The 13206-nt window shown below is 43.7% G+C and overlaps 1 protein-coding gene across 2 annotated transcripts in view; it reads left to right on the forward strand.

Moving 5' to 3' along the window:
* LOC135507572 (endothelin receptor type B-like) overlaps window positions 1–8521 on the forward strand; it is a 16090-nt gene extending 7569 nt beyond the window's left edge. For both annotated transcript variants that reach the window (XM_064927090.1, XM_064927091.1), the window contains exons 4-8: window positions 3064–3262; window positions 4500–4652; window positions 5143–5276; window positions 5523–5631; window positions 6370–8521. In XM_064927090.1, the coding sequence (XP_064783162.1) occupies window positions 3064–3262; window positions 4500–4652; window positions 5143–5276; window positions 5523–5631; window positions 6370–6510 (736 nt within the window). In that variant the 3' untranslated portion in view covers window positions 6511–8521. The remainder of the gene's footprint in view (window positions 1–3063; window positions 3263–4499; window positions 4653–5142; window positions 5277–5522; window positions 5632–6369) is intronic.
* Window positions 8522–13206: the final 4685 nt, after the last annotated feature.

The raw sequence follows: 13206 nt of genomic DNA on the forward strand, positions 1-13206 counted from the left end.
AACCTAGGAAGAAACCTAGAGAGGAACCAGGCTATGTGGGGTGGCCAGTCCTCTTCTGGCTGTGCCGGGTGGAGATTATAACAGAACATGGCCAAGATGTTCAAATGTTCATAAATGACCAGCATGGTCGAATAATAATAAGGCAGAACAGTTGAAACTGGAGCAGCAGCACGGTCAGGTGGACTGGGGACAGCAAGGAGTCATCATGTCAGGTAGTCCTGGGGCATGGTCCTAGGGCTCAGGTCCTCCGAGAGAGAGAAAGAAAGAGAGAATTAGAGAGAGCATATGTGGGGTGGCCAGTCCTCTTCTGGCTGTGCCGGGTGGAGATTATAACAGAACATGGCCAAGATGTTCAAATGTTCATAAATGACCAGCATGGTCGAATAATAATAAGGCAGAACAATTGAAACTGGAGCAGCAGCACGGTCAGGTGGACTGGGGACAGCAAGGAGTCATCATGTCAGGTAGTCCTGGGGCATGGTCCTAGGGCTCAGGTCCTCCGAGAGAGAGAAAGAAAGAGAGAATTAGAGAGAGCATATGTGGGGTGGCCAGTCCTCTTCTGGCTGTGCCGGGTGGAGATTATAACAGAACATGGCCAAGATGTTCAAATGTTCATAAATGACCAGCATGGTCGAATAATAATAAGGCAGAACAGTTGAAACTGGAGCAGCAGCACGGTCAGGTGGACTGGGGACAGCAAGGAGTCATCATGTCAGGTAGTCCTGGGGCATGGTCCTAGGGCTCAGGTCCTCCGAGAGAGAGAAAGAAAGAGAGAATTAGAGAGAGCATATGTGGGTTGGCCAGTCCTCTTCTGGCTGTGCCGGGTGGAGATTATAACAGAACATGGCCAAGATGTTCAAATGTTCATAAATGACCAGCATGGTTGAATAATAATAAGGCAGAACAGTTGAAACTGGAGCAGCAGCACGGCCAGGTGGACTGGGGACAGCAAGGAGACATCATGTCAGGTAGTCCTGAGGCATGGTCCTAGGGCTCAGGTCCTCCGAGAGAGAGAGAGAAAGAAAGAAAGAGGGAAGGAGAGAATTAGAGAACGCACACTTAGATTCACACAGGACACCGAATAGGACAGGAGAAGTACTCCAGATATAGAGGGATACCTTCAACCACCAACTTACCATCCTGAGACAAGGCTGAGTATAGCCCACGAAGATCTCTGCCACAGCACAACCCAAGGGGGTTGGCCAACCCAGACAGGATGACCACATCAATGAATCAACCCACTCAGGTGACGCACCCCTTCCAGGGACGGCATGAGAGAGCACCAGTAAGCCAGTGACTCAGCCCCTGTAATAGGGTTAGAGGCAGAGAATCCCAGTGGAAAGAGGAGAACCGGCCAGGCAGAGACAGCAAGGGCGGTTTGTTGCTCCAGAGCCTTTCCATTCACCTTCCCACTCCTGGGCCAGACTACACTCAATCATATGACCCACTGAAGAGATGAGTCTTCAGTAAAGACTTAAAGGTTGCGACCGAGTCTGCGTCTCTGACATGGGTAGGCAGACCATTCCATAAAAATTGAGCTCTATAGGAGAAAGCCCTGCCTCCAGCTATTTGCTTAGAAATTCTAGGGACAATTTGGAGGCCTGCGTCTTGTGATCGTAGCGTACGTGTAGGTATGCACGGCAGGACCAAATCAGAGAGATGGGTAGGAGCAAGCCCATGTAATGCTTTGTAGGTTAGCAGTAAAACCTTGAAATCAGCCCTTGCTTTGACAGGAAGCCAGTGTAGAGAGGCACTGGAGTAATATGATCAAATTCTTTGGTTCTTGTCAGGATTCTAGTAGCCGAAGTAGTTTTATTCTCAAATCTAAACATGTTTATTCTCACATTTTTAACTCGGATTGTTTTGTGTCTGTTGCTACACGACTAGACTTGTATTCCCGTCTCACTCCTTTCAGTTCTTGTAACACTTAACACAGTCGGTCCTGTTTATCAGCAGAGTGAAAGTGAGGGGCTGACGTCCGGCTTCATTGGTCTGTGAGTTAGCAGACATGAGAGATAAGAGCATAAGGAGGCCTGTTCTGGGTCTAAAGGGATGGAAGCCAGTTTAACATACCAGCTATGCTGAATGACTCCCATCATAGAGAGAGAGAGAGAGAGAGAGAGAGAGAGAGAGAGAGAGAGAGAGAGAGAGAGAGAGATCAATAGCAGATGGTCTCCATTTTGTTCTCAGAAAACGAGAGAGAGAGAGGGTGAGAATGTGGATGCATTACCAGCTGGGTAAAATATAAATGACACCATGTTGTTTGACAAGGGTATTCAAGTGCGTCATGAAAAATATATTGTTCAAGCCATAAAATCTTGATGCACCGTTTTACTAAAACATTTAGACAAGCGGTGCCTATTAATGAAACAAACAAGCAAACATGATTTGGAACACAGGAAACAAGCGTCAACAAACAGACCATAGCTCCTGCCAACGCTTGTTTGGAGGCTTCACAAAATAATGAATATTAGATTCTGAGGATAAACAATTGATTATTATCTGTTGTTCATTAAATCTTAACTTGGATAATTTTTCTCTCAATACGATACAGTGTGTGTCTGGTCTACTGCCACGCAGCCAGTTCATAGAGCTTATGCTACAATGTACAGCTGAGTTGACCCAACATATTGGTATTATAATAAGATGAACAAGAATTTCAGTAGTTTTCTCACCATATCTCTGTGGTTCTCACAATCATGTTCCCATGCAGGGTTAAAAGTTTGAAGTAAGTCTATTATTCAAGTCCTGGAAGTGTCTCTAAAATAGGTTCACTTTTCACAGTCACTTGAACCTCCTAGATGGCAAAGCTGGTTGAAATGACTTCATTACAACCATTAAAAGCTGGTTGAAATGACTTCATTACAACCATTTAAAGCTGGTTGAAATTACTTCATTACAACCATTAAAAGCTGGTTGAAATGACTTCATTACAACTAGTTTCACCACTGGGCTGTTTCGTAGTTCCAACTCAGCAGTTGTCCACAGCCCTGGCTCTGCTCTAACCCCTACCTTACCCCACCATGTACACCTTTTCATTCTTTGTGTCCCTCTATGCCCCAGGTACCGTGCAGTGGCGTCATGGAGCAGGGTCCAGGGAGTAGGCATTCCTCTTCGGACGGCCATGGAGATCGTGTCCATATGGGTGCTGTCCATGGTCCTGGCTGTCCCAGAGGCCATCGGCTTCGACATGGTTGAATTCAACTACAGGAACGAGACCATACGGACATGCATGCTCTACCCCAAGACTGACTTCATGATGGTACGACCCATTTTCTTGTTGACGCTTCTGCACTTCAAATAATCCTATTACCGGTATACAAACAATTCTGTCCCACAAAGTGTCTCAGAGTAAGAGTGCTGATCTAGGGTCAGGTCCCCTCTCTTATGATTATTCATTATGATTAAAAAGACAAAAGTGATTCAAGTAGGGTTACAGTACCGTACATGTGTGTTAAGTTAGTAAATCTGAGAGTCCATGATTTCATGTGGTGGTGTATCCTTGCAGTGACCTATCAAAAACAATTCCATCTGTCCAAATACTTGACATGAAAAGTAATTGTTATAAATACAGTGCTAGATTTATCGTACTGACATTCATTTCTCTGACATTCTTGGTGGAACCACCCAAAGAGCTAGAAATGTGGTGAAAGGAAGCATACAGAGGCCAGACCTGGGTTCAAATATAATTTCAAATACTTTAGCTGTGCTTGACTGAGCTTATTTGGCTTAACGGACGAATAGAATTGTCCTAAAAACATCTGGCACTCTAGGTAGGCTAGAGCAAACACAAAGTATTTGAAAAATGTCAAATAGTACTTGAACCCAAATAGCATTTGAACCCTGACAGAGGTCTCCATACGTTTTTTTCCCCTCAGAGAGAGAATCTCTGAGGTGATCACTTTCTTTATTCACAAGCCTGGAGAACATAATTGATCGCAGGCCACGACAGCAATTACAGCTCAACTGATGTATGGTTCCTTCAAGCTGAGCCATGTGTGTGTCTAGTTCACATCATGCAACACAAAAGATACTAAATCCCATATCATGATCAAACCATGCTGAGGTTTAGGTCATTTCATTTAAATCCAGATTCAATAGAAAACGTATGACAGACAGTATCTCACCCTCCTGGAGTGAGGAATTTAGTAATGTGTTACAGAGGTTATAGAGGAACGTTTATTCTGTGGCCCAAAAAAATGCTCAAATGGCATCTGCTCCTCCTTAAAACGTGTATGATAATATCCCCTTCTTATATGTGGATGTAGTAGATTAGAATATGTCACTGCCATCACATAGACATATTGGTAAAGTGTACTTGCTTTGTTACCAAACCTAGCAAGTGAAACTGGTTGAAATGACCTCATTACGACATCAATACAACCAGTTTTCCACGTTTGCTTGCTGGACAGTCTTCTGGAGTATTAGCATGTTAAAAATTGTGGTTCTCCTGCATAGAACCTGTGTACTAACGTTCTCCTGTTGTGGTTCTCCTGCAGTACTATAAGAACATCAAGGACTGGTGGTTGTTTGGGTTCTACTTCTGCGTTCCTCTGATGTGTACGGCCGTGTTCTACACTCTGATGACCTGTGAGATGCTCAATCACAGGAACGGCAGCCTCCGCATCGTCCTCAGTGAACACCTCAAACAGGTACACACACACACAAGGTACTTGAGGCCAGACTGCCTCATGTTTAGTGTCTCTTAAGGAGAAAGCCCATGCCCTCTCTCAGGCCTCTCAAGCTGACGTTGCATAACCCACCCCGACTGCCTTCTACATTCATAGTACTACTACTTAGTATCAGATCTCCCCTTTTCTCTTCGTTGTTATGTACTGTAACCAGAGCCTCTAGCGTTTTGGAGGCCCTAAGCCAGGTTGGGCTGCGTCATGTTTAGTCTCTTTAAAGGTTTGTCCTTTTCCTCTCTCAGGCCTATCCGGTTTACATTACATAACCTTACATCTCCCTAACAACCTAACCTAACACTTTGTCTGTTTACATCCCCAGAGACATTACCATACAGTACTCAGGATGACTCAGCGGTTTTTTAAATACGTTTTCCACTCTCAGTATCTTGTCTTCATCGCCCTTCATCGTCATCGTCCAACCTTTTCCTAATCTGTTGTTTATTGTTATCCCCAGAGACGGGAAGTGGCCAAAGCAGTGTTCTGCCTGGTCCTGATCTTCGCTCTGTGCTGGTTCCCCCTGCACCTCAGCAGGATCCTCAAGAAGATGGTCTACAACCCGAGAGACATTGGACGCTGTGACCTGCTCAAGTGAGTGCAGCCATGTTTGTTTGCTGTTGTCATGTCATTGTTAGAAACGACTGATTCAATACGGTGTGTTGGAAAATGGAAAGGTGGAAATACGTGGGGAATCACTCGACTGGATCTAGAACCACAACAGACTAAACACAGACAGACATTATTTGAGTTGCTGCCATTTAACGATTCAAAATGTTTGAAAGGAGATGAAACTCAAATGGAAGTTTGGCCAAAAAACATGGGTGTCGTTTCTTTCAGCTTCCTGTTGGTCTTGGATTACCTGAGTATCAACCTAGCCACAGTAAACTCCTGTATAAACCCCATCATCCTCTACTTTGTCAGCAAGAAGTTCAAAAACTGCTTCAAGGTACAGTAGATCCCTAAACATACACACACACACCCAACTCTCTTTTTCTCTCTTGCTGTATATCTCTATCCTTTTCACTCTCTCTCGCTTTCTTTTGCTCTCTTCCCCCCCATATAATCAGTATCTCCACTAACCCCCCCTCCAGCCCTCCCCAAACCCTTTGTCCTGTCTCGCCAGTAAAGCAAACAGAGAACCTCTCCCTCTCCCCACGACCGAGGGGCTGTGGCTTTGTGCTGGTGATGACATTATTTAAAGAAAATGTAAAGCAAAGCAGTGATTTATGAACTAATTTACTCGGTGAGGTCACATAACTGTACACATCTGTTAGAGACCTGAGCTGAAGATAAGCCATGCCCTAGCTCCAGCTGTCCTCAGAGAGCGAGAGCGACTGAGACTAACACATAGCAGCAATTCCCAGACCCTGAACGTGCCTCTTCCTCTCTCTGCAGAACTGGGGCATAGAGTTTGGGTAGGAGAGAAAGTGTTCTACTTCTCACGCTGTGAGCAGATGTAGTTTTATGTAGTATATTGTTCAAAGAAGCATTCCCAGCCCTCATTACACAAGCCCTCATTATTGTAAGCTGTAGAAAAGTGCCTACTTGGACCTCGTCTATCGTAGCAGCAATAGAATAAACGCTATCAACACAGAATGACCACAACAGTATGAATAGTGCCTCTAATCTTGTAGACTTGTACCCTTGTTCAAGTGTCTAACCGTGTCCCCTTGTCCCCTTCCAGTCCTGCCTGTGTTGCTGGTGCCACTCGGATGCCACAGTGACCAGCACGGGACAAAACGGGAACGGGACCAGTATCCAGTGCAAGAGCCCAGAGCCCGTCAACCTTCACACGGACCGCAGCCTACGCAAGGACAGCGACTGACCACCACAGGAGGTGACGCCCCCTAAGGACGAGGAGGTCTCACTACAACTACAGCCAGTCTGCACTAAACACAACGGACTCTCAACTCAATAGGAGAGTCACATGTTTCAAACACCACCACACGTTTCTTATACAGAACACTGCTGGGCAGCTCTGGAGCCTGACGTAGAACGACAGGGAAAATTAGTGGAGTTTATATATAGCCACAAACATACAATGGGCATGATGGACACTGCAGTATTTCCAGTGTCTCTACGGACTATACCATTCCCTTTGCCAGGGGGAGACGAGGAAGGAGCGATGCTTTACAATACCGTGAGAGAGGGGGAAGAGGGATGGAGGGAGGGGAGGGGACGGGATGCAGCTGAACCCAGGCTATAAATGACCGGCCAGTCAGTAGCAGAGCGAGTAGTGTGTTGTTCTGTTCACAAAACGGTCAGCACTGCTGGGACGAACCAGGAAGCAGCAGAAACCCCGGGAAGGAAGGCCAGAGCGCTCCCTGTCAGAGGGGACGAGAGGAGAAGGAGAGAATGGTCCCCCATGAGTCCTACTGCTACTCAGTGATGGTGGAGGAAAGGGGAGCTCGCACTATTGAGTTGACTGTCCTTTTTTAGTGTCGCTATAGCATCTTCCATCATAGGCACGATACGCTGTATACACAGCAGTACACTTTAATAGAGTAAGCGAATGTCCCGTGTTCTGTATGGTGAATTTGTTTTAATATAGATTAAAGTGATTTTGCCATGTACACGTGTGTGTTCCAGTACAGTTTTATATTCTGTTTTATAAAACGTACCAGGAAGTGTTAATTCACTGTCTTTAGGTTTCATGTGCTGGGAAGAAGGAAAAGGTGATTTTAACGAGAAGGTGCCTTGTGTCACCTTGAATTCCCCCGTATAGCCTTATACACCATACAGACTCTGTACAACAACCATTGGAATATCACTTAGGGTGTAGAGTTACTCCAGTGTAGAGTAACCACCAGAGTGCATCCCAAATGGACCCCTATTCCCTACATAGTCCTATGTGCCCTGGTCAAAAGTAGTACACTATAGGCAGGAAGGGGGTGCCATTTGGGAAGCAGACCCAGTCTCATAACTTGTTATCCAAAGACTAATGGTTTTCTGACCCCTACTGAAGTCCCAAGCTAGTTTAAAGAACAAGTCCAGGTGCCGCAAGCACCACAGGACCATAAAGTACAACGTTATGATTATGTCTCAGTTCAAGGCTCGTTGAAAAAGGGGGCCTCTATGTTCTCACCCCAAAAAATAAAGGGATAAGAACGTTTTCCCTACTTCACTGTGAATTTTACATGACACAGAAAATGTTGGTATTTTACAGCTAGGCTGTTTGTGAAACATGCTCGTATATATCAAGTTTTATATGGTTTTATATTTTGCTATGTTCTTTATCATATATACAGAATGTGGTTATCATTTGTCCTTTGCCTGAGGCAGGATTTTTTATTCGTTTTTTGTTTGTTTTTGGGGGGATGATAAATATACCAGTTGGTGTTTAAATCATATCAGCTACCTAGGTGACTATACTGCTTTATACATTTGATATGTGAATACATGTATTATGAATACAATTAATGTGCTGTGTGTGTGTGTGTGTGTGTGTGTGTGTGTGTGTGTGTGTGTGTGTGTGTGTGTGTGTGCGTGCGTGTGTGTGTGTGTGTGTGTGTGTGTGTGTGTGTGTGTGTGTGTGTGTGTGTGTGTGTGTGTGTGTGTGTGTGTGTGTGTGTGTGTGTGTGTGTGTGTGTGTGATTTTTTTGCACTTTTTCCGTTTGAGTGTTTGTGGCACTATCTACAGCATATCAGACAGTGTCAAAGATAAAGCCTTTTCAGTTTAACCACTCATATCAATACATGGTATTTTACCACTATAATGTTCATTCAGAGGCATCATACCCCTCTATAGGAAATTGTACTATTGTTCGACACATTTGTTTCTCATGTTTCATACAGAAATGCTGCTGCTTATCCTAATAAAAAATCATTTAAGTGTATACCGTTTGCCTTGCATTTACTAAGGAGAGACTAACATTATATTGATATGCATAACGTAAATATTTCGGCATTTGTAAGCATAAGAACATTAAACATGGCATTACTAAGGAGTTATACATTTTACATTGATATGCATGACATATAATTACTTTGGAATTTGTAAGCGTATGACCTCTCGCATTGCTTTACTGAGGAGTCATGAACTTTGTACTGGCATGTCACAGAAATACTCTTCTCTTTCTGAGAGGATAAGGGGACTCTTTTTTTATTTTCTTAGTGACTGTGGGAAGGAAACACAAGCCAGTCTGGGAGTGATTTGAAGTGCACTGTGACCTGCTTGCTTGTTGCTTGGCAACACCGCCCTCAGGGTTACCATGTCAACTGAGAGGATGTGAACTGAATTGCTTGGAGAGAGGGAATGTAACCAAGCCAGCCCATATGAGTGACTGTTATCAGAGCTCCCAAATAGAGGAGCTGTTAAACATAACATGTCTTGTTAACTTAAAGACATCCTCCAGCGATTTCAGAATATTTACTGTTGAAAAGCTATATCCCAAGTATAAATACAGTAAAGTACACAGGTGTAATACATTGAGAAATATAGTGTTTTCTAAACAAAACTGAAAACTTCAAGCAATGGTAGGAGAGACCATGTGAGGATATGATGGAGCCGAATGACTTAGTGACGGGGCCGAATGACTTAGAAGAGGAGAGGGCCTAGAACCAAGCCTTGGGGGACACCAGTAGTGAGACTGCGTTGTGCAGACACAGATCCTCTCCACGTCACCTGGTAGGAGCAGCCTGCCAGATAGGATGTAATCCAAGAGTGTGTAGAGCCTGAGAGGCCCAACAGCGAGAGGGTGGAGAGGAGGATCTGATGGTTCACGGTGTCGAAGGCAGCAGATAGATCTAGGAGGATGAGAACAGAGGAGAGAGAGTCAGCTTTGGCAGTGCAGAGAGCCTCCGTGACACAGAGAAAAGCAGTCTTGGTTGAGTGACCCATCTTTGAAGCCTGACTGGATAGGTTCAAGAAGATCATCAGAGATGAGTTGATGAGGGAAGTGAGGAATGGGAGAAGATCTCCAGAGATGGTCTGGAGAAGGGAGGAGGGGATGGGGTCGGGCGGGCAGGTTGTCGGGCGGCCAGACATCACTAGTCGCAGGAGTTCGACTGGAGAGGGAGGGGTGAAAGAATTCAGTGGATGCGGAGGAAGAGAAGGTAGAGAAGAGGGAGTGAAAGGATGATAGATTCTCCAAAAGTTTTCCTCCATTTTCCTCCACGGAGCAGGAGGGGAGGGCCGAGTCGGCTGGGAGGAAAGGAGACGGTGCAAGTCATAGGATGCAGAAAGGGCAGGAGAATAGTGTCAAAGAGGCAGAATCAGGAGACAGGAGGGAGAAGGATTTAACAGAAGTGAGAGATGATAGGTTAGAAGAGGAGAGAGTAATGGGAGAGAAAGCAAAGATTGTGATGCCGCTTGACCATCTGGGTAGGGGCTGAGTGGCTAGGGTTGGAGGAGAGGGAGACAGAAAAGGAAACAAAGTATTTTAAATATTTAGTTTCTTGATTTCAGACCAAAATATTTTGAGCCAAAATAATTTCTGCCCCAAAACCAATAGTAATGTCAGTGTCATAGATGTGTTAAGAGCTAATTTGTTACTTGTTTCAGTGGGTTGGTGATTACAGGTCATTCTAAGTCATGATCCTTTTGTAAGTGTTCCATATTCATTGCAAAACGTTGTGTTTGTCTCTTTCCAGTAAGCTTGAAAACACTGAATTCCTCTCACAACTGTGGTTGAAGAATATAAAAATGTCTGGCTTTTACGAAATGGATGACAAACAAATAACATGAGACTCAAAAGGCACGACCATGAGAGAGAGACAGAGAGAGAGAGAGAGACAGAGAGAGAGAGAGAGAGAGAGAGAGACAGAGAGAGAGAGACACAGAGAGAGAGAGAGAGAGAGAGACAGAGAGAGAGAGAGAGAGACAGAGAGAGAGAGACACAGAGAGAGAGAGAGAGAGCGCAAGAAAGAAAGTGAGAGTGCAATAGAGAAAAAGCGAGAGAGGATGGTTTTAGGTCTGTGGAATTTGGTGGGAAACTTGGTTGTTGCCAGCAGTGAAATGAATAAAGCTCAAAGACAAAAAACAGAGGACCTCAAAAGGGCCAAAGAGGCTCCTCTATATAGAACATGGTGAACAGAGCCAAGTCCTTAATGTTGAAGGCCAAACACTGTTCACAAATGACAAGGCATTGGAGGGATAAGTGTGTGTGTGTGTGTGTGTGTGTGTGTGTGTGTGTGTGTGTGTGTGTGTGTGTGTGTGTGTGTGTGTGTGTGTGTGTGTGTGTGTGTGTGTGTGTGTGTGTGTGTGTGTGTGTGTGTGTGGAGGGGCATCAGAGGGTTATTATACAGTGCAGGCTGTTCTCTGCTGAAGAACGATGTCTGATGGATGTCTCTCTTTATTCAGCAGAGTTTAAACCCATGCTCTCAGCTGCCACTCACACTTAAGATGCATACAACACAATAACAGTGAGGACTAGATGGACTACATATACCGAGCTATGGTGGGTCGATAATGAGAAAGTCTATGAGTTTTGAAAGGGAGCTGAGAAAATTGTGAAGAGATACTTTGGGAAGATGCACTATGCTTTGAAGCTAGGATAAATGTTATATAATGTCAATCTTAATTGAATAGATTATAATGGGTTGTACGTTGTTCATTCTTAATTAGGCCACTGTATTCACTACATACTGTGTACACAGAGTAAGGAATTAAGATAGAACGTGATACAACTGTGTTGAAAACCTTATACTAGCTAGATTTCACAACATCAACAACTCAATCACCAACTGAGTTCTAAAGTAATCATCAATGGCTACAGACAGATGCAAGAAGAGAATAGCTATTCTGAAACATACCACCATAGACTTTAATAATAGCCTGTGCCCTTTGTCAGGCTTCTCTACTTGTCTCTCAGCATTACACAGATGTACTGACAGACCTGGGTTCAAATAGTATTTGAAACAATTCCATTTGGTTTCGTTGTGCCAGGCCAGATAAATCAAGCCCAGCGAAATTATTTTAAACCAAATGGAATAGTCCCAAAGGTGCCAACCCCTGCCTTCTGGCTTTTTAGGCTGACTAAAGCCAACGCAAAAAGTATTTGAAATTATTTCAAATACTATTTGAACCCAGGTCTGTCTGTATAAATGGAATGGTCCCAAAAGTGCCAACCCCTGCCTTACGGCTTTTTAGGTTGACAAAAGCGAACACTAAAGTATTTGAAATGATTTCAAATACTTTTAGCGGCTTCAGTCAGCCTAAAAAGACAGAGGGCAGGGGTTGGCACTTTTGGGACTATTAAATTTGATTTTGTTGTACCAGGCCAGCTCAATCAAACCAAGCTAAATTATTTGAAAGATTTCAAATACTTTTTGAACCCAGGTTTAGTACTGAGGTAATGGATTGGTTTTGAGTCCAAACAAGCACATCACACTTCAGGGTCAATCCTACCTCATGCCATAATAGTCAGGTCAGACATTGACTGAGCTCTGCATTTCCTCTCAAGAAGCCCACCTCAATCACAGAATAATATCAATAACACATTTCTAATACCCTGTGGAGTTCTGCCATACAGAGTAACCTGGAACCAGTAAAAACTGTATCAAACTGGATTGATGATTGGATAATGATATGGTCTGGGAGATATTATTGGTTCATCATGTTAGAGGCCTACTCTTCCAACCAATCAGATTGTCACGCATAGGCCTACTCTTTCAGCCAATCAGATTGTAAGGCTATTTTGGGCTATTTCAGGAGGTGTATGGGTGACCTCATCTTTCATGCAAGTGATCTCAGAAACACACAGCATCCAGAAATATCAGTCTACAGGGACCGGATCCAGAAGATTTACAGAAAACAGGATGAATGATGACGCATTTTCGTGATTAGAAATATGAATGTCTGTTTCTTATAATGATATAACTTTGCTTTTGCTACATACTGTGTGTATAAAATGTTCTGAATGCATATCATTCTAATCTGAAACACTTTGTAGGTCAGGCTAAAAATCTATTCTATTCCAATCTGTTAGTTATTGTTCAGGAGAAGAAACAGCACAGCTGAAGTAAGTTCCCTGGGTGAATTTGAACACTTCCTAACACACAGACCTTAAGCAGATGTATTAAGATAAATAAATAATCTCTGAATAATTGCAGACTTGTGTATTCCCCTGATGAGGGCGGTGCACTTTGGCTCATACTGTATCACTTGGTGCCAGTCAACAATCAGACAGTACGGCTCCACCTCTGCATTGATTTTCAGTAACTTCGCAGGGCCCATATTCATAAAGCGTCTCGGAGTAAGACTGCTTATCTGGGATCAGTGTTGCTTTTCAAATCATAGTGGGTAGGATTAGATGGACAAAGGAGACCTGGTCCTAGATCAGCACTCCTACTCAGATGTTTTGTAATTAAGACCTGTTCAACCTGTTCAATTCATTCAAAAATGGTGGCAAGATAAAGTTTGTGAACCCTTTTGAATTTCTGCATAAATTGGTCAAAAAATTTGATCTGATCTTCATCTAAGTCACAACAACAGACAAACACAGTCTGCTTAAACTAATAAGAAAAATACAATACTTTCTGTGTTGTCCATATTGAATAAATAATTTACACATTCACGGTG

The sequence above is a fragment of the Oncorhynchus masou genome, chromosome 21, assembly GCF_036934945.1.
Source record: "Oncorhynchus masou masou isolate Uvic2021 chromosome 21, UVic_Omas_1.1, whole genome shotgun sequence".
NCBI classification, from domain to species: Eukaryota; Metazoa; Chordata; class Actinopteri; order Salmoniformes; family Salmonidae; genus Oncorhynchus; species Oncorhynchus masou.